Source organism: Talpa occidentalis, unplaced genomic scaffold (assembly GCF_014898055.3).
Source record: "Talpa occidentalis isolate TD23 unplaced genomic scaffold, MPIMG_talOcc4v2.1 talOcc4.11, whole genome shotgun sequence".
In the NCBI taxonomy this organism is placed as follows: domain Eukaryota; kingdom Metazoa; phylum Chordata; class Mammalia; order Eulipotyphla; family Talpidae; genus Talpa; species Talpa occidentalis.
In genome coordinates, this window is record NW_023601104.1 from 62430039 (window position 1) to 62451430 (window position 21392).

The 21392-nt window shown below is 43.9% G+C and overlaps 1 protein-coding gene across 2 annotated transcripts in view; it reads right to left on the reverse strand.

Moving 5' to 3' along the window:
• The window catches only part of NID2 (nidogen 2), a 62483-nt gene that overhangs the window by 27714 nt on the left and 13377 nt on the right, over positions 1-21392 (reverse strand). For both annotated transcript variants that reach the window (XM_037503339.2, XM_037503338.2), the window contains exons 4-8: positions 17054-17778; positions 6180-6329; positions 5526-5771; positions 4102-4302; positions 2192-2422 (exon numbers count right to left, since the gene is read on the reverse strand). In XM_037503339.2, the coding sequence (XP_037359236.1) occupies positions 2192-2422; positions 4102-4302; positions 5526-5771; positions 6180-6329; positions 17054-17778 (1553 nt within the window). The remainder of the gene's footprint in view (positions 1-2191; positions 2423-4101; positions 4303-5525; positions 5772-6179; positions 6330-17053; positions 17779-21392) is intronic.

Sequence of the window (21392 nt, forward strand, 5' to 3'; positions counted from 1 at the left end):
TTTGCTGGCTTTCTCTGCCTGTTCCCTCATTTGGTATGTCTCTAGGAAAAATACACCCAGAGGTCTATCTTTTCCCTAAAAGATTCCAGAATCTGAAAGGGACTGCACGGCCTGGAGGTTCTTCCACTGATTGCTGTTTTTACAGATCAGCCGCCTACACCCAGCAGAGGGTTGAACTGCACATTCAAAGGTGAAGGATGTTTCCTCCAGTTTTTGTTTAAAGCTCTCCTTGAGTAATCTGCAGCGGTTCTCTAAAATCAAGTTTACATTTTCATGCTATTAATTCACTACCTTAGTATCTCATTTGGGACACTTACTGTCTGTTCCCCCAACCAAGTGTCCTAAAACCATCCCACACCAACCAACCCAACCAACAAACTTGGGATTCTCATTTCAAGTCATGTCGGCAGAGTAGAGAGGTCTAGTCCTCTTCCGTATCTGATTACAGTGCCGGAGTGACACTCGCACAGTGAGCCCAAGGAAATGGAAGGAGCCCTCTACTCTAACGCTAACGCTCAGAATTTTTCATATGCTCCTTAGATATTTGTATACTTCGTTGCATAAATATCTGCCCAAATTTCCTGTCTATCTTTTCATCAGACTGTCTTTTTTTTTTTTTTTCTTTACTAGAGTTGCACTAGAGACCCAAGTCTTGTTCTGTGAATGGTATGTCCATTTTGTTGTGTCTTCTGAAGCACAGGTTTAATTTTAATGACACCAATTTTTTTTTTTTCTCTCTTTCTTTGCTTATGCTGTCAGGTATATATCGAAGAAGTCATTGCCTAATTCCAGGTCAGAAAAAAATCACCCCTGTATTTTTATAAAACTTTAGCTCTAACATTAACCATCTTAATACACAATATGATGTAGGGGTTCAACTTTGTCCTTCACAGGTGGACATCCAGTTGTTTGAGAACCATTTGTTAAAGAAGTCTCCTCACTGAAATTTTTTTAGTGCCTTGATCAAAAAATCAATTGACCAACTGTGGTTTTCAGGATTTTCACACCTGTACCCTGCATCTGTATGTCTATCCTCATGCCAGCACCTCACTATCTGGACTACTCTAAGTTTTGAGATCAGGACATATGAGTCCTCCAACTCCCCGCCCCCCCCCCCCCAAGATCATTTTGGTTAACTGTGTCCCTTAAATTTCCATACAAATTGAGCTGACAGGATTATGTTGGATAGTAATGAACCTATAGATCAATTAAGAAAGCATTACCATCTTTTGATCCACTACCATGGAATATTTTTCCAGTTTAGTATATTTTTAATTTTTTTCAAAAATGACTTCTAGGTTTCAGTGTAAAACTACTCTTAAAAAACTGTATTCCTAAATTTTATTCTTTTTGAGATGGAATTGTTTTGCTCATTGCTATTATAGAAAAATTAAATTTTTGTATATTGATCTCATCTCTTATAACCTTGCTAAAACCAGTTTCTTACTTCTAATGACATGTGGTCATTTTTAAAATAACTTCCTTAGATTTTCCATCTATAAGGCATGTCCCATGAGACTAGAGACCATTTGCTTCTTGCTTTTATAATGCCTTATATTTCATGCCTACTTGCCTCAGCTAGAACGTACAGGGCAGTGTTGCATAGAAGTGACAAAACAGATATCCTTGCACATTCCCAGTCTTCGAGGGAAAACATCCAGTTTTTCTTCATTCAGTATGTTGTTACCTGTGGGTTTTTCCACACATGCAGACATGCAGTTCTATTTTTTTTCCTCCAGGCACTGGCTTTTTGTTTCACCTTTGTCCTTCACATCCTTTAACTCTTAGCCCAAATGTCACTTCCTTGGGGACACCTTCCCTGAATCTCCAGATGAAGCTCGTAGCACCCAGTGCTTATTGCAATTACAACAACTACTGGTATCATTCTCTTCCTAATTTGGTGTCAACCTATTCACAGGTGTGTCCCCAGGACTCACTAGCACACACGGTTGCTGCTACAAACCAACCTTGCCTATTATGGCCGGGTCCTGACCTCGGCAGAGACACTGTTCTGTAAGTTCTCCTTATGTTTCTACCTGCTTTATTCATCCTTATACCCAGCACCTAACACAGAGCCTGGCACTTAGTAGCCCTTCAAAATTTCTGAGAATCATTCCGAGGCTATTCAAAAAGGAATGAAGAAAGGAGCGTTGGTGTTTTTGCCCAACAAAAATAAAAAAGGAAAGTGTACCTTCCACAGGGCCAATTTGATTGGTCACAGCAAATCTAAGCACTTGTTCTTCATCAGTGTACAAGGCAAAGACCCGGTCAACACTCAGCTGCTGGGTGGCAGGGATGGCCTGGTGCCTGGGTGCATGGCGGCACGCCTGGTAAGTGATGTTCTGTCGGATGCGGTAGGACCGTGTTTGGTTGATGCCACCAAATATGAGAAAGTAGTCTCTGGAACTTGTGGAGGTCACCACTGCAACAGACACATCATGTGACCAAACTGGTAAATTTAAATATTAGAGGTTTTCATGTATGGTCAGCTTTTCTGCAGTTTTTCATTTAATTCCCTTGGGAAGTTAACCAGTTTATATGGGCAACCTGCAAGGCAATCCCAAGAACCTGAGCAGAATGAACACCAGTGTTGAGTCACACTGAACACCCTGGATACCCAGCCTTATTTATTCTCCACCACCGCCCCCGAGGTGGCCCTGTAATGGTATGCACTAATCCTCCAGGGCTGCGAAGTCCTCCAAGGCACTGGGCTGTTAGGTGGTAGAGATGGAACTGAACTCAAGCCAACCCAACTCTATAGGACAAGTTTTTAATCAATGCATCCTCTCCACATTGCACAGCGGTTGATGACTCCCAACCTCCCGCCCTCAGGTCTGAAGGTTTCCAGGGAAAGGAAGGGGTGGTTTCTCCTATTTTGAGTTGGGATGTCTGGCCCGTTTTTTTGGACCCTCAGCTGCTCCTGCAGCCTCCAGTTCTCTCCACCCATTCTCGCCCCTGCATCTCTTGCCGGCTGCCAGCTTTCTCACTGTCGGACAGCAAGGAGCAGAAGGCAAGGGACAGCGAAGCATTGTGCCGCAGGCCAGCACCCGGGGCTGTGCAGTGTCCTGCCTTCAGGAAGGTTTTACAGGCACCTCAATTTACAGTGTCAGCCACGTCAGGTAGATGGAAGGTGTTACACTCATCCTAATGGTAGAAAAAGGCTCTCAGATGAGTGACCTTTTCCCACCTATTTTAAACATTTAAGATATGCACTTATACTACTTTCTGACACCAACGCTAACATTAGTTTCATAATGTCGTGCAGCATCTTTCTGTGATTTTAAAAAGGAAGCTAAAACAAGGTTACATGTAAGTGTAAATTCCAACAATCAATTATTTCTTCCATGGCCCAGAAAGTAGAATGGCTAAAGATTACATATTTTTATACCATCTGTTGTGCCAGCAAGCACAGGGCGGGTTCTTATCCATTTTGGCAGAAGGGCAAAGGCGAGTCCTGGAGCCCTCACTGGCTTTTTCAGGCTTTAATCCTCTTTCCACACCTACTGTTGTGGGGCAAGCCCGCAGGCTGGCAAGGCAGGGAAAGGGGTGCCAGGAGGCTGGCAGGTCTCCCAGCCCCCAGCAAATCCTTACTCTTTCTCTTTGGGCTCTCTGCATCTTCTCGTCCTCTCCTAGCCATTCTCTTCACGCTATTTCTGTGCGACGCCGCCCTTATAGCCTCTGCCTCCAGGCCCAGGAGTGCCCACTTACACTCCAGGTGTCCACCATCAGGCATGCGTGCCCCGCGCCCACGCACCCCAGCGCCTTCTGCATTCAAGACTGCAGTTGATGGCCACAGAGTCCAGCGGCATAAAAGCCTGACCATCACCCTACACCATCCTTACCCACCCTCCATTGACAAAGCTATTGATTACATTATTATTTGAAAGTGTTGGGTAGAATATTGATATGCTTCGTTGTGGCAGCCAGGCTTCTTCTAACCCTGTGTATTCGGTAATACAAAAAATGATGTTGAGCTCATTGTTATGTACACACACCATTCTAAGTAACTTAGAATCCCAAGTAAGTAACTCAATAAACCTATAACTCTCCTGTGAGTATGTGCTGCCCCCATTTACAGATGGAAAAGGGGAGCACACATACCTGAGTCCGAATAGTGGTAAAGCTCTTTGTAGGGAGCTATCTGGGCTGTGAAATTTGCTGGGATGTAAGGCACCTGGCCTTGAATGTTGGTTTTAATGCTCAAATAGGTCTCAGGGTCAAGCCCTTCTGCCTTTTGAGTGATTTGAACCTTTTCTTCCCCTGGATAGAAAATAATTTCCATGTCTTGGGTAAAGGTAGCACCTGAGGAAGAAAAAAAAAAAAATCAGTTCAGGGGCAAACTTTCCAGTAAGAGGTACAAGTGGTCTTGTATCTTCCAGTAATAACTACCAAAGCATACTTCCTCCCCACAATTTCTAGCACTGTTGAGATGGTGCCTGAGGGGATGAACTGATATCCAAGACTAAGTACTATCAGCTGTTGATTTTGTAGGTTTCCCAAATTTTCAATTAAAGAGTGTGGTTTTCTCCTGTCTCATCTCACACTTCTCTTTGTAGGAATTTGTTTTCTTTGAGAAATAAACTCTTGGTAACAACCATGAAATTTTGCTAAGGTTTCCAGATTTAGCAAAAACAAGCAAACAAAACCAGGACACTGAATTAAACTTCAATTTCAGATAAATATGTTTTTAGGATAAGTATGCCCCTTACATTTTAGAAAATAGTACTTTAGAATGTAACCAAAGTGTATCTGAAATTCATATATTACTGGGTGTTTCTATTTATCTACTTTAGACCCAAGGTTTTATTCAAATGATTAAAAGCAAGACTCCACAAACAACAGTTGAAATCTACTGCTGGAGGTAGGAGAAAAACTTCTCTCGGCATATTTTTTCATGTGCAATAAAAGATAAACTCATTAGGAAACTATCCTCTATACCTTTGCTCTTGGAGGGAACTTGTTAGATCAGCATTAATAGCTTCTGGGTGCTGCCGGGAAAAAGCAGAAACACACACACACCCCAGGCCTATTGAAACAGAACTGCATGTGCACAAGGAGCACAGGTGATCTGTGTGCAGGTTAAAGTCTAAGCAGCACCTCTATGATTAGAGGTCAGAGACATAGTGGAGAGAGAAGAGTAAAATCCCTCTTCCTGAGAAAGGAAACCGAGTCCAGGTGCCCTCTAATTACCATTTTTGCACCCTCATTTAACATAGTAGCATAATAATTCAATTAAACAAAGTGACAAACAAGCTGCAACAAAATGGGGTGAGCTCACAAATGCTGCAAATGAATTCGTCTTATTTCTCAGATATTTAGGAGAAATTAACCTTTTTGAAAAACTGTCCTGCAGGCCAAACCATCCCCCAACTACCTCCAGATGAACTGTCACACCTGTGGCCCTAGAACGCTGAACAAGTAAACCCTTTTTCACCAAATAAAAACCCAAAGGGCCCTCCGCCTCCTGCAGGAGCAATGCCATGGCAGCCATCCTATGCTGTCGGCCACTCAGAGATGCTACTCACCTGTGAGGCTGAAGCCATTCTTCCAGCCTGGCTTTTCTAAGGCAAACAGCCACCCAAACAGGCCTCCAATTGGAGCGAGGGGGAGCAGAGCCTGGGCGGCAGGCTGTGGGATATGACTGATGGCCGTGTACGCTCTGCCATCATTGCCCACGAGGTAAGCATGCAGGTCCACGTCGGTGAAGTGCACGGGCGTGTGGCCCACGAGAAGGTGGCCACTTACTTTCCCATTGACTCGATGAGGTGTCCCTAAAAGACAGTGAGTCAGGTAAACCTTGAGCACCATCGGGCTGGGGATGGACAAGCAGATCATTTCACTGACGACTCCCCATACTTGATCTTCAGCCAGTCATTTGCCCGACTCCCTAACCAATCAATTATCTATCAGCAAAACACACCTGTCTTGGCTCTCTTTTCTCCTCTCCTCCCTCTGTCCCATCCAGGCTAACTCTAGTGAACTGGCAAAAAGGAGGAACCATTTCTGGTTCTTCCTTAAAGTGGGAGATCAGTGCAAACATATGCATCCCTCACACATTTATGGAGCACTCCAGGCTGTCGGTGTTTTAATTCAAGCAGTGGTGACTCAAGGTCCACAAGCATAGCTCATAGTGTAAGGTGGGAAGCAAACCAGCAGCCCCCCAAGCCTGCACCACTCACCTTCTGGCAGACAGTGCTTCCCATTTCCATAAAACCTAGACTGACAGTGGCAGCAAAATCCGGTGGCATAGTCAGTGCAGAAAGCATGTTGGGAGCACTGTCCGTGGTTGTGTTCGCAGGTTTCCTTGTTGGCAGAATTATATGTGAAGACTGGAAAGTAAAATAGACTTGTGTTGAAAAGACTGTGATTCCAGCACCACTGCCACTAAATTCCTTCAGGGACATTGCATCTGCTCCATAAAACCAGCTCTGATTGTAATGAACACATGGTTTAAAAAAAAATGGGTGTTTGATGTTTAAAAGACAGGAATAACATTCCACCCAGGGGAATTGCTTTGTCTTCTGGCAAGATATCCTGCTGGCTGCTCCCATCCGATCTCACTGCACAGCTGGGGAACTCAGAGGAGGCTGCACCTCTGTGAAGTGACACACTAACCAAGCCAGGCACTGAGACCATGTTAGGCTGAACTGTACGATGCTGCCATTTTGTGAGTCAGGATGGTCAAATATCAGCAACTTTTTATCGTTCAATCTAACATTAATGACCTCCTAAGAGGACAACAGAGAGAAACTAGCAAATGTAGCCTCATATTAATCATTGTCTTCTCCTAGGTAACCCTGCACTTAGAGAGAACAGCAGATAACTTGTCTTACTACCCAGAAGGTATTTTTTCCTGAGAGGATCTTAAAGAATACACTTGTTTAAAAGTATGTAGGGAGGAAGTGGAGCGGGAGGGGAAAGGAACTGGGAACCCAGCTGTTAAAGTGCTCTATTTGGCTTAAGAGGAGCTTCCGGCAGTGGAGGAGAACCTGGCTACAGTCACAGCTCTGCTAGGAAGCCACAGTGGGATAGGATAAGCTCAAAGGGCCAGTACTGGTCCCTTCTACCTCCACTTACCCTGACTATTAAGAAAAGTGGGTCCTCCGTGCTACAGAGAAACAAAGGAATTGGAGCCTACACCCTTGTCAATAAAGGAAATGGCCAATGGGGGAATGAGGGTAGCTGGGAAGAAGGGCCTGAAGGACAAGAGCTAAAAAAGGAGGTGCCCGACACTGAGGGAGGTGCCATTCCCACACTCGCCACCAGGAGGCAGAGCGGCTGGTACACCTCTGCCTTCCATCCTCAGGAGCAATTGACCAAGCAGGGATCACAGGGAACTGGAGCACTAGACTCTGCTACTGCTGTCAACTGGGAGCTCTCAAGAAAGATACACATCCCCCCCTTACGGAAAACGAAAAAGTTGTGTACCAGATCCAAGTCTGACAAGGGTGAAGGAGGAGAGAAAGGTCAAAAGTGAAAGATCAATGTCTACCCAATATTCTAGAATAAAAAAAACAATGGTGAGAAGATGTAGCACCAGATATGTAACAAGATAACCAGCACAAAAACTTGTAACAACAGTATGTTAAAATATAACAGAGGTAATATTTAAATAGTACTTAAAAGTATGCCAGGCACTATTCTATGAACTTCAACTTTTTTAACTTTTAATTTGTATAAGAGCAGGGACTGTTTTTATACTCATTGTGTGGATAAAGAGGCTGAAGCACATATTAAAATTTCTTTCCTGAAGTTACACAGGCAGTAAGTGGCAGAGCTGGGATTTGAACCCTGGAGGTCAGGCTTCGGATTCTTTTCTGTTGCATTTTTGCCCTCCCGTGGAAGGCACGCACATCTATCACAAAAGCTGGGTTGGGGTCTGATCAGGTATTTAGGGTTAATCAGTGGAGGCTTCAGCAAGTGAGGTTTGAGTCATACTTTATAAATCAGGCTTAGCAGTAAAAGAATACAGAGCTTATCCAAATGGATTTTGCAGCACACTGATAAAAAAGTCCAAGAAGCGAGAGTGGCATGAGCATGAACTTCTGGGTGGTACCGGACAGTACAAATCCTGGAGAAGCACACATCTAAAGAGGAAGGACCCTATACCTCTGAATCCTATGTGGTGCTGTGAACCAAAGTTACCACAGCACTAAGTCCAAAAAAAAAATTAAAAGGCAGCAAGCTGGGGCGGGGCGGCAGAGGGGAGGCAGGACAGATCATTTGACTCAAGTGAGAATGAAGTAGGTGACAAGATTTGGTAGAGCGCCTGGATGACTTGGCTGAGAAATTCCAGCTTGATAAAAATAGAAAATTAGGCACAACCCTGAACATTTTTAAAAACAGGAATGTGCCATAAAACTCAAGCCAGAAAAAAAAAGTGAATAATGATTGAAAAATGATAGAGGATGCCGTGAGAGAAGCTACATACCAGTCTACCATTGGGCTCCGGAAAAAAGTTTGAATTTTTAAAAAAATGTAAATTTGTCAGTCTTGGGTTTCTCCAGCTGACAGTCACAACTAAGAGCGACTGGCATGCACCAGGAGGGACTGGCATGCCTACAAGTGCGTGAGTGTGCATATGGTGGCAGCTGCCATCAGGACTCCCCCACCCAACTCAAGAGGGCTGGGGTGTCAGAGGCTCCCAAGCTCTAAGGCTCCATCGCCCCCTGGCTCAGGCAGCTCTGCAGAAATCACAGAAATGCACTCACTTTCCTCAATCTGTAAATTCAGGATGACTCCCTTCTCACACCTCCCTTGCCAGAGACCATATTTTTTTCTTAATGACTGAGCACCAAGGTGTGAAGGCAATCGGATTCGGGTGTAAAGGACAACAAGCATTTTCAGGAAATTCAGGTAAAAATAAAACCAAACTCTAACCCTGTTCTGATCCAAAATTAAAGACATAGTTTCTATTATATACCCTCTAACTGGTCGAGGAAAGACTTTTCTCAGCTAAATTCCTGTTTCTAAGAGTGAACTATGGGCTAGGGGAGAAGAGGACACAGATGTGGGGAACTAGGCTAATTTCGCTAAATAGAGATGGGCACAGCTTTTTAATGAGTAAGAGGAGCAAAGCAATGCAGCCAGCAACTAAGAAATGCAACTGTGCAGATTTTCAAAGTTGACTGGCATGCAGACTGCATTTTTCTGAAAAATAATGGTTTGGCTCCCACACATGAGACTGACGCTATGATTAGAATGGATTCGTTATTGGTAAGCTGGCGTGGGGATGTTTTTAAACAAATTTTTGTGGAATACTCTATTCTCAGGATGGAATTTGAGCCAAGAACACATGCTGTCTTCCAACATAGTGCCAGCCACGACAGGAAAGCTGGTTACTCCACAGCAGGAGAACGCAGGATCCCTTTTTTGTGCCTGCATCCACAAATAGGCACACACTTAAAATGGTGCACACTTAAAATGTTAGCTTGTTAAGTGAAAGGTAAATGCCTCTTGTAATCTTCATTCAATAATTCAACATATATTTATTGAGCACTCACTACAGGCCTGACACTGGCCTAGGAATTAGGAATATAGCAGGGAACAAAGAGATAGAAATTCCTGTCTTGACTCTTACCTTCCCGTGAGCAGCAGTCAACAAACATGGAGTATTTAGTATGGCGGACGGCATCAAAAGCTATGCAGAAACTTTAGAGAAGGAGAAAAGGGCTAGAGGGGGCAGGTGACTTTGCGCCTTTAAGTAACACAGTCAGGAAAGACCTTGAGAGATGACCTTTGGGTACAGCTGGCAAGGGGAGGTTAACGGACTGTAGGGTAAGGAAAAATGTCAGGCTCTTCTGCCCTTCCGCCATCAGGATAGATGGATCCTTGCGGTCCTGAATGCATGCCTGATGGCGGGCACCTGGAGTAGGGTGTGGGCATAGGTAGATGAGATCCACCTGGGCTAAGACTGTACTTTTTAAGGGCAGCGTCACGGGAATGTCAGCAGAAGCCAAGAACGAACAGAAGCCAAAAGAGAAGCTGAGAAAGAAGCAGCAGAAGCAGAGAGAGAAGGGTGGAGGGGCCGGAGTGAAGACTTGCTGGGGGCTGGGAGGCCTGCCAGCCTCCCAGCCCCCCAACACCCCTGCCTGCCATATACCTGGTAATCCTAATGAAAACCTTCAAAACTACTGAGGACTCCGATTCCTCCTTTACCCGGTCTGCTGGATCATAGAAAACCTGCTCAGTGGTCCTTCCTGGCCCTTTACACGGAGGCAGGAATACCAGGAGGGACTGGAAGTGGAGGGAACAGGGGAGGCATAAGGGCAGCAAGACAAGACAAAGAGGTAGCTCTGGCCAGTTCTCCTAGTGCCTCACAGACAACAGGAAGGGTTAGGCATTCACCTGCCAGAGGACTGAGAGGAGAGGGACATAATGTGACGTAGGGTCCTTAGGGAACGAGTCGGTGCTTGGTAGTAGGATGTGCTGGCAGAGAGAAGGGCCAGATCTGGAATATTTTGAAGATGGTGTGGACAGAATCCACGCTGATGGATTGGACGTAGGGAGCAAAGGAAGAGAGGGGTCCTGAGTGATGTCTGCATCTTGGAGTAGGAAACTGGAAATGTGGAGCTGGCGTTTACAGAGAGAGAAACTGGAAAAGCCAGTTTATGGACCATTTTAGTAACAGCTGAGAGGAGTCAGGGAAGTTTGATCCCAGCTCAGATAGCATCCCCAGCTCAATACAGCGCCAACCAACGAGAGGTACATTTGGCCCACGGGTTCTGGGACCACAGAATCAGCATCACCTGGAAGGCCTATTAAAAATGCAAATTCCCAAGGCATGAACACCTGAGACCTACCAACTCAAGACTATGGGTAGATCCCAGAAATCTGTGTCAGTCACTCTTAGGGGAATTTTATGCCTGCTGACAACATGCAGGAGTCACAAAATCCTGTTTCTGAGCAAGAGAATGATCACTGACAGTTAATTGATTTCATCTGACCAATTAGCAGCTCCTGGAGCAGGTGGAATTTCAGGCAATCCTCTTGTATTCATTCCTGGTCAGCGGAGAACCCACAATGTTTATGGCTCACTTTGGCATAGCTCCACAAATAGCCACAGGAAGATCCTTTAATGGAGATCACCCAAAGCTCAGAAACTCCTGATGGGAACTGAACCTAGAAATGTAATCCCCAGGGGATCATCCACAGCAAAAAGCCAGATACTGGGTAATGTGACTTCTCACATTTCTGTGGGAATTGCATGCAGATTCAAAGATGCTCATCTACTTGAAGTTGTGGAATCGATGTCTGAACCCAGAGGCTCCAGAAAACAGGTGCAATGAGCACATCCAAAAACAGGCACTTGTTTCTGCTTCAGTGGTCATTTATATGCCTCTTCACACCATTGTTTTGAATGTATTTTCACATGCTTACCCCTATTCTGGCAAGGAGATGTTATCTCCATTTTACATATGAGAAAACTGAGGAACATGAAGATGTTATGCCCGTCTGGCTCTGAATCCCACAGTCTGTCCATTACACCAGCACGTTTGGTGGGTTTGGGAATCACTAGGGGACCTGGTTTAGAAATGCAAATAATGGTTCAGAAGGTGGAGGAGAGGCTTGGAAATCAGCAGTGCAAACTGCACCCCAGGTGAATTAGATGTAAGTGAATTAGAGCCCACACTTTGAGAAACACCACTTTGACTCTAGGGCTTCCTCTCCCTTGAATTTATCCACAGGAGCAGGCAGTCTTCCAGAACTGCTCCCTGCCTGGGAGTTCCTGTCTGAAGAGTCAAATCCAGAGTCTGCTGGCATCTCAGGGCACAGTAGGAGGGAGGAGACAGTCAAATTTGAATAGCTCAGTCTGCAAGAGTTTCATTAAGAGAACTTAGGTGCTAAAAGGAATCCCATGTTAAGAGCTTTAAAAACTCATTTCGTTTATCCATTTAATACTTTTTTTTTTTTTTGCTCTTCTCATATCCTTAATAGAAAGAAAAATGGGATACATAAAAGTAAAGCCTCTGCTAAAGTACTTGAGACTCATCTTAGCTGGGAGTTTTTCACAAAAATGTGTTTGTTCTGACCCATCCTTTCATCTTCATTTTTCCAGAAACACTTAAGCACTTGTCTTTAGCCCTTAAGCAGTTGTCTTCAACTGGGGTGGGGTGTTCTCTTCCACTGAAGGCTCTGGCCCAGCCACATGTGGGAGTAACTGGCTCTATGGAGCAGACTGGGTTCACTGTATGAACACAAAGGGGGTCAAGGGCTCACTGCGGGGGGCTGCCCCCCAGCTGGAGTGGCTTTTACTTTTTATTTTAAAGATTTATTTATACAAGAACCGGGGTACAGGCCAGATGCATGGGACGGTGAGAGGATTCACCAGAGACAGAGTGGGGAACAGAACAGGCAGATGTACTGAAATACACTGCTGAGGGGAGCAGCAGGCGCGACAAGAGAAGCCTGTGGCACCATGTGGGCTCCTCACCGGCCGGCCGGGATCGAACCAGCGCTGCTGAGGCTGCAGACAGCTTCAGAGTGCTGCACTCAACCGCCTGCACCACCACTTTTAACAACTTTTATTGCTACCTCAAGAACTCACATTTTCATTGTTTTTTCAAAGTTTCCCTATGTCCCAAAAATGACAGGCTAATAAGAAAAGCAACATCCAACTTCATAATGAAAAACAGTGGGATGGTTTTCCCTCCGGTTCTAGAGGACAAACAGATACTAAGGCAGGGGTTGGGTTGGGGATGGGTTTATATCCACGTCAGTACACCAGCAGGCTCCCCATGCAGGTGTCCTCACAGGTATGGGGGGAGGGCTCTTGTTCACAGAACCTCAGCCACCTGGAAGTGCACCCAGAAGGGGGGCTTTGACACCTGGAAGTTGGCTCAAATTCATCCCAGAGTAGAAACCGCATGAGCAGCATGTTCCTTCAGCATTTCCCAAAGCCGAAGTAGACTGGACTAGAGGCCACAGAGAAACCCCTGTCCATACTATTGGGTGAGGAGAGGATGTCGGGCTTTTCTGCCCTCCCACCATTGGGGTGGATGACGGAGCCCTGTGGTCCTGAATGCATGCCTGATGGTGGGCACCTGGAGTAGGGTGTGGGCCTATGTAGATGGGATTCACCTGGGCTAAGACTGTGCTTTTGGGGGCGGCGTCGCGGGGACGCCAGCAGAAGCCCAAAGAGAAGCCAAGAACGAACGGAAGCCGAGAGAAGAAGAAGAGAAGCAGAGAGAACGCCAGAGAGAGCCCAGACAGAGTGAAGACTTGCTGGGGGCTGGGAGGCCTGCCAGCCTCCCGGCCCCCCAGCACCCCTGCCTGCCATGTGCCTGGTAAATCTCAATAAAAGACCTGCAAAAAACCACTGAGGACTCTGACTCCTCCTTTACCCAGTCTGGTGGATCAGAAAACCTGCTCAGTAGCCCATTCCTGCCCCTACACATACCCAGGGCACCCCCCAGCACGACTGCCATCTCAGTAGAAAGATGAGGACCCCACAGTGGAGTACGAATGCCTGAGGTGTCTGAAAGCCAAGTGTCCCTCCTTCTAATTCACCATGCAGACTGTTTAAATGAACTCAATAGGTTTAAGAATATCTGAGCCCCTGTAAATCAACCTCATTCCTGCTGCCCACAACACAGGTACTCCCTGGTCTAGTCAGCTGGAGCCCTCTCTGGCAGCACCCCACTGCAATCCCTGAGAGTTTGTTCTAATCCTTTCATCACAACATCGCCATCTTGATCTACCTCTTGCTCAGACAAGTCATTAGTATTTCCAGGCTCCCTTCTCTGTAAGATGGGAAGGATGTCTTCATAGGGCAGTTTGGCGGACTAGCCACGAATAGCGTAATCTGAAGCAGGTTTCCACTTAGAGTTCCAGTGGCCACTCAATAAACGCCAGTAAAAACTCCCCTAACAAGGGACAGGGGACTACAGAGGACTGTGGTGATGGTGCACGGATGCCGTGGGGAAGGAAATTCTATGGGGACTCAATCTGAGGGGGTGGGGGGAAGCAAATATTGATTAAAAATAAAAATAAATAAATAAAAACTCCCCCAACAGCCAAGGACAGAGAAGGGGACATGGCAGGCACTCAAGTGACTTACAGGCTTGACAATAAAACTACCAGAAATCCCTGGAGGAGAAAGACACCTCTGTCATTCTGTTGCTGGTTCTCTGGTCTATGAAAAGAGAACCAAGCAAATACTAGACTTGAGGCAGAACTACAGTGATCAGGACATTCTTGCTTGGTATAGATATGACCTGAAAAGATTCTAATTTTTTGAATCAAAAGAAAAGTCCATAAAAAGAACCCCAAAGGGTGGAAAATAAAAAGGAAAGGGAATGAATTTTGTTGGCTTCTACCTAAATCTTAATTTCCTGCTTTAGCAAGATGACTCCTATGATACTTAAAGGAGAAGCTAAAATCTGACACGGAATTTCCCATGCCCAAGTATAGTTCTCACAACTATTTAGTGAGTTTACATTTTCTCCATTTTAGAGCTGAAGAAAATGAGAGTAAATAAAGCATATGTCTTACCCCAAGCCAGAGAGCTGGGAATCAAGCTTAAGGCCACCTAAGATCAAAATCCACAGCCCTCCATTTCATCAGCAGGAAAAATCAGGCAGATGGCTGATGGCTGGGCATGTCTCTGCCACCCTTGCTCACCAGCTTTTCCAGAAGGAATTTGCTTTTGCCTGATAGATTTCTGGAGTAACCACATTTTGTTTTGGGGAAAAAAGGTAGCCACCAATACAAACCCAAGTATTTAACAACTGTATAAGTCCATACTTTACAATCGTCCTGCATCCCGAAGTGAAAATAGAGGCTCACCTATTTTCCCTTCCTGCTTTCAAGCTTTTCCTCTTTGCTAAGAGAGGTCGCTGATTATTTTCCCAAGGTCCAAAAACTTCTAGTTAGATGTTTTCCCCCTAAATATCTTAGTGTACTAACCAACTTTTTCATATCCATATTTTTCCAAGATATCAGTAGTAGATGCTTTGTGGCCACTGACAAATATCAGAGTTCATGCCCCAGCAGGGTGGTGGCCGCTGCCTCTGTTTTTGGTGGCCAGTTCCTTCACTTTCTCCAGGGTGACTCCATCAACCTCAGCCTCTCACAACTCAAAGCAGTATGTGTAGCCCCTTTGTACGGTAAGTAAAGTATTAGACTTTTCTGCCCTCCTGCCATTGGGATTGATGATGGAACCCAGTGGTCCTGAATGCACGCCTGATGGCGGGCTTCTGGAGTAGGGTATGGGCATATGTAGGTGGGCACACCGGGCTGAAAGACTGAGCTTATAAGGGTAGCGTCATGGGGATGCCAGCAGAATGAAAGAGGGAAAGGAGCAGAGAAGCAAAGGCCACAAGAAAGCATCTCAGAGCCCAGAGAGAGAGAAGACTTGCTGGGGGCTAGGAGGCCTACCAGCCTCCCGGCCCCCTGGCACCCCTGCCTGCCTGCCGTGTACCTAGTAGAGCCCAATAAAAGCCTGCAAGAAGAGGACTCCTCCTTCACCCATTTGCTTGATCATAGAGATCCTGCCCTGTGGCCTTCCTGCCTCTACACCCTTCTTAATCTTTAATAAATCACTCCATGCATCTGCTTCTTCATATTCCAGCCTCTTCCCAGGGCAGGAAACCACCTCCCACAAATGAAAAGACCATTCAGGAACACATCTTTACCTCAAAATCTTTGACACATGTCTTTACATTTTCTTTAGCTACATATAACTCAGGCAATTCAGGATTTTGTCAGAAGGGCCTGAAGTTTCCAAAGCCTTCTCACAAAATTCACATAGCCACCCTGACAGAAACATGGCCTTTAGGCACAAATTAAGGCACATCTATTTAACAAGCCCATTCTTCATTCTCTACCCATCCCCCATTGCATTAAATCTTCCATAATTAGTAACAGCCAACACCACTTATCAAGAACCAAGTAGTTCGGACATTAACTACATGCATAATCTCATTTAATCCTCTTGACAAATTTAGGGGAAATTTAGGGGAAATAAGTCATCTCTGATCACCCAGTAGGCGTGGGGCGAGAGTTCAGACCTAAGTCTGACGGCGCTGTCCCACTAATCATTACATAATGCCACGTTAGTCACACAGTAGTTTTTCCCCTCACTAAATAAGCACTTCAAGAATTTCCTGTAGATTAATACCACAGTAGAAGAACCCACAAGGCCCTCTTAGTAGGTCGACATGCTTTTTAACACAAAAGAGAATGGCCAACAGAAAGACTGAAGGAAAAAAAAATTTAAAAAGAGAGGAAGTCCTGAAGAATGCTTTCACCTCTGACCTCTTTCCTCCTACTAGAGGTCAGATAAGCAGTCCCTGGAACAAATGGAATGAATCTGTGGTCTGTATCCCAGTCCCATGTTTATACCCCTGACTGGAAAGACAGAGCTGACATGACAAGTCTCAAATAAGAGGAGGCGACAGGCCTGCCTCCGCGTTGATTAACCACTGCCTCCTGTAGGCATTGCTCGCCTGGCCTCACTCTGGCCAGTGAGTCATGAAATGAGGGAAGTCTCCAGGGAGGTGAATACCACAGCTGCACAGCCATGAACCAGAAATGACAAGACACAGGTGGTTAGCGTTTTTCTTTCCCAGTGGGCTCTCCTCTCCCTCGCAACACTAATGTGCATCTAACCAAGGGGAGTACCCGGGATGTCCCATAACCACGGAAGAATCTGGAATGTTCATCTAAGCCAGCGCAACCAGCCACTTAAAACTAAGGCTGTAACCCCACCCCCCATCGCCACAGTAATGTGTATAAAGCCTCAAAACTGTTTACCTTTGCTGAACTTTCAGACTGAAATACTTCATTACACTTGAGAGGGTAACTGGCACGAGCAACCCAGCTCTTCCCCCATCACTTCATGAGGCCCATTTTTAAAAAAACATTATTAATGGTCAAGAGACTGCAAATGAAATTTGCCTGCCAAGATTTACTTGGCAAAGGAAAGATACTCTATCTCCTGAAATATGGGTTTAAAATCAGCTCCAATCTTCCCGTTGCTAAACTTTTCATCTACTTGCCAGAGAGATCAGCATTTAAAAAATTTTAGCACCCCATTGTCTAACCCACTTACCCTCAGTGTTGGAACCGATGCCATCAGTGCGACCCAGAGGTGGAGGGTGACCTGGCACAGGGTAGTTTGGAAGAACTGACTCTCCTTCAGGACGGGCTGGAGGAACTCCCACTTCTGAGGGCAGTGCCCTTCCGTATGGGTAGGACTGGATGCTTGTGTTTTCAGCATAGGATGGTGGGGTTTCCTGGGGTGGATCCAGTGAAACCCTTTCTATCTCTGATGGAGCCAATCTTCTGATCCCTGGCTGTTTAGAAGTCTCAGCTTGGCCTTTAGATTCTGAGGCATATATCTCCTCCACAGGTCTCCCCTCTTTGGTTCGAGGGTCCAAGATAGTGGACTGTGTTTCAGGGTAGAATGGCCACTCACTCGGTGTTAAATGTGGCAAAGGGGAGGCCAGATCAGAACCTGAGGGAGAGATCCCACCTCCTGTAGGCCTTGAATCAGTTTTGGGATGGAAGGAAACATCAATACTGCCATGGCCATTTGATGTCTCATCTGGGTCACTCGGGGGGTATTCAACTTCCTCCTCATTCTCATCATAATAATCCAAATTGTCCTCAGTGTAGTCCCTTTCTAGGGCTGCAGCATGGCTGATGAAATGATCTGGGGGAGCTGAAGAGGAGGCTTTGGAAAGATCTCCAACTGTTGCAGGCCTGACATTTTCCAGTGGGGAGGTGCTGCCTATATGAAAAGCCCACACTCCAGGAATCCCCAGGTTACTGAGTCTAAATTAAAAGGAAACAATGACTTGTAACAAAATTGTCCATTCCTATATCCACTTCCTATAACGAGCAATTTATTTTAAAACTGAAAGACTATAAAGATCAGATTCAGTTTTTAACTTGAATATTAAACCAAATAAAAACAGACTTAACATGATAATTGAAAGGATTATACTGGAATTTTAATGTAAAATACCTTATTTAACAATAGGTTTCAAAGATTGTGTGTGTCCATAGAATACTAGACCATCAAGTCAGAAATCTACTGTATAACCCACATGCTTATTTAAAACCTGGCTATTTGAAAATAAATAGAATGTGGGAATATTTTATTCTACCTCTACTTTTAATGTAAGAAAACAATGCTTAAAAATCTTTGTCAAACAGGGCCTCCCCTGGTGGCGCAGCGGTTGAGCGCTGGGCTGCGAGGCTGCCCGCAGTCTCTGCAGCACCAGTTCCTTTCCCCGGCCGCCAGCGAAGGTCCCACAAAAAAAAAAAAAAACTTTGTCAAACAGTTAAATAACAACACTACAGGCTCTTGGGAATAAGTTACATGGCAGTCAGTAAGCCAAGTACTTACCTTCAATGCAGTCTGCAAGATATGAGCACTGACTCAATTTTATAGAGAAAGTAGGTTTAGAGAGGCTAGCCAATTTTCCTAGGGTCACACTACTGGTAATTAAGAGAGCTTGGGCTGGAATTCAGAACCAATAGTAAGTCCATGCACTAAACATCTACCTCATATTATGTCAAAAAGTTCATACTGTATCATATTATGTCACTATACCTCATCAGCATCTGAATTATCATTAGTTCACAGAATGTTACAGACATTTCACATTTAGCCACACATATTAATTAATTCACAGAGAATGATGAGTCAATACAAAAAATTCAAAGAAATCTAAATGTCCAAGTCTAAAAAATGTTGAGCAAGGGCCTCCCCTGGAGGTGCAGGCGGTTGAGTGCAGCGCTGTGAAGCTGTTCATAGACTCTGCAGCATGCGTTCAATCCCGGCAGGCCAGCGAAAATCCCACATGGCGCAGCAGACCTCTCCTGTCTCACCCGCTGCTCCCCTCAGCAGTGTATTTCAGTCAGTCTGTCTGTTCTGTTCCCCACTCTGTCTCTGGTGAATCCTCTCACCCTCCCACGCATCTGGCCTGTACCCTGGTTCTTGTATGCACTATAAATAATATTTAAATAATAATAATAATAATAAAGTAAGATTCCCTAAAAAAATGTTGAGCAAAGGCATAAAAAAGTTAAGAGGAAAATAACAGCTTAATGAAAATGACCTAAGTCATAGGTGAGAGGTGTTTAGAAATATCCGGAACCAGAGAGTTGAGTTGTCTTCTCTACTAGAACAGAAAATGGACACCATTCATTCTTCCAAATATCCTAGTGATCCATTATTTTAAAGTCAATGGTATATTCTGAAGAGAGCATTTAGAAATAAATGCTTATTTAGAAATAAAATATTTCTAAAAAATAGGGGAAAAAAACTTGAACAAACAAGGCTCTGGCTAGCTTGAAACACCAGTTGGTGTACTTCTCTGGATTATGCCCAAAATATCAGGATGAAAGTTTCCTATGCTACAGAGGATCTCCTTATAAGTCGGTCAATAAGGAACATTTATATGAAATCACAAAAGACTCAGAATAGCCAAAGTAATCTTGACAAAAAACAAAGCTGGAAGCCTCACACTTTCTGGTTTTAAACTATATTACAAACTACAGTAATCAAAACAGTATGATATTGTCATGAAAAATAGACATATAAATCAATGGAACAGAATAGAGAACCCAGAAATAACCCACAAACATATATGGTCAATTAATTTACAACAAAGGATTCAAGAATATACAATAAGGAAAGGACAGTCTTTTCACTAAACAGTGCTGGGAAAAGGGGACAGACACATATAAAAGAATGAAAACGGAATACTCTTACACCATACTGAAAAACTAATTCAAAATGGATAAAAGCCTTGAACCTAAGACCTGATACCACAAAAATCCTGGAAGAAAGCAAAGGCAGTAAAGTCCCTGGTATCAAGATCTGACTCCAAAAGTAAAAATAAACAAGTAAGACTACATCCAACTAAAAACAAAAGAAATAATCAATAAAATGAAAGAACTTTGAAAGGGCATTTATTGATTATTTCTTTACTATGCAGAAGATTTTAGTTCATATCTGATCACTGGTGAATACCCAAAATATATAAAGAACTTATATAGCTCAATAGTAAAAAGGCAACCAATCTGGGCAGTGGACATGAACAGGTATTCCTCCAAAGAAGACATATGGCCAACAGGTACATGAACAGATGTTCAACATCACTCATCAGGGAAATGCAAATCAAAACCATAATGAAATATCATCTCACACTTATCAGAATTAGTATTATAAAAAAGAAAACAAATATGTGGATGTAGAGAAAAGGGACCCTTCTGTAGTGTTGGTAGGAATGTTAACTGGTGCAGTCACTATGGAAAACAGTCCAGAGAGTCCTCAAAAAATTATCAATAGAGCTAGTATATGATCTAGCAATTCCAATTCTGGATAATTATCTGAAGAAACAAAAACACTAATTCAAAAAGATACAGGTAATTCCATGTTCATTGCTGCATTATTTATAACAGTCAAGTATAGAAATAACCTAAGTCCACTGATGAATGGATAACAAAAATGTGGTATGTATTTACTCATATATGTATATAACATATATGAAATAATATTATTCAATCATAAAAAAGAAGGGACTCTTGCCAACTTGGATGGAGACTGAGGGCATTATGCTAAGTGAAATAAGTGAGATAGAGAAAAAGACAAAAACTGTATGGTCTCACTTATAGATGGAATCTTTAAAAAATTAACAAAAGCTCCTAGATACAGAGAATAGAGTGGTGGCTCCCAGAGAATGGGAGCTAAGGGGAAGGGGAGTGTGAGTGAAATGGATGGAGGATAAAAAGGTACAAACTTCCAGTTCTAAAATAAATAAATCTTAGCGATTAGTACAGCATGGTGACTACAGTTAGTAATTCAATATTGTACATTTGAAAGATGCAAAAGAGTAGATCTTGAAAGTTCTTATCACAAATAAAAAATTATAATTGTCTATGATGGATGTTAACTGGATTTCCACTGATCATTTTACAATATTTACAAATGCTGAATATTGTACAACTGCTATTTATGTCTATAACTAAATCAAAAAAGGGAGAAATCAGCCAATATGGTATTTGCGTTAATGACTCCATATAAAAATAAGAGACCTTTGTTCATTTAGGTAGGTACTTTTCACGTTCAGATGGGATTCTACAGCAATATTTTTCAATACAATTCTGAGAACACCTCTCTCCTTCTCCCTCCTCCTCTGTCCCCCTCTCTGGTGTGCACGGACATGTGTATGTGTATGTGTGTTGTGGGTGTGGTGCTGCTGCTGCTACAATTAATTTAGGAAAAGAGGAGCAAAGAAAGCAAAATTTGTAATCCTCTGAACAATATATTATGTATACTTGGCAAGCTGGTGCTTTCTGGCAAGCAAATAACGAACACTAAAGAAGGTAGGAGAGAATCCTAACGATCTGAAGATACTGAGTTTACTATCACATCG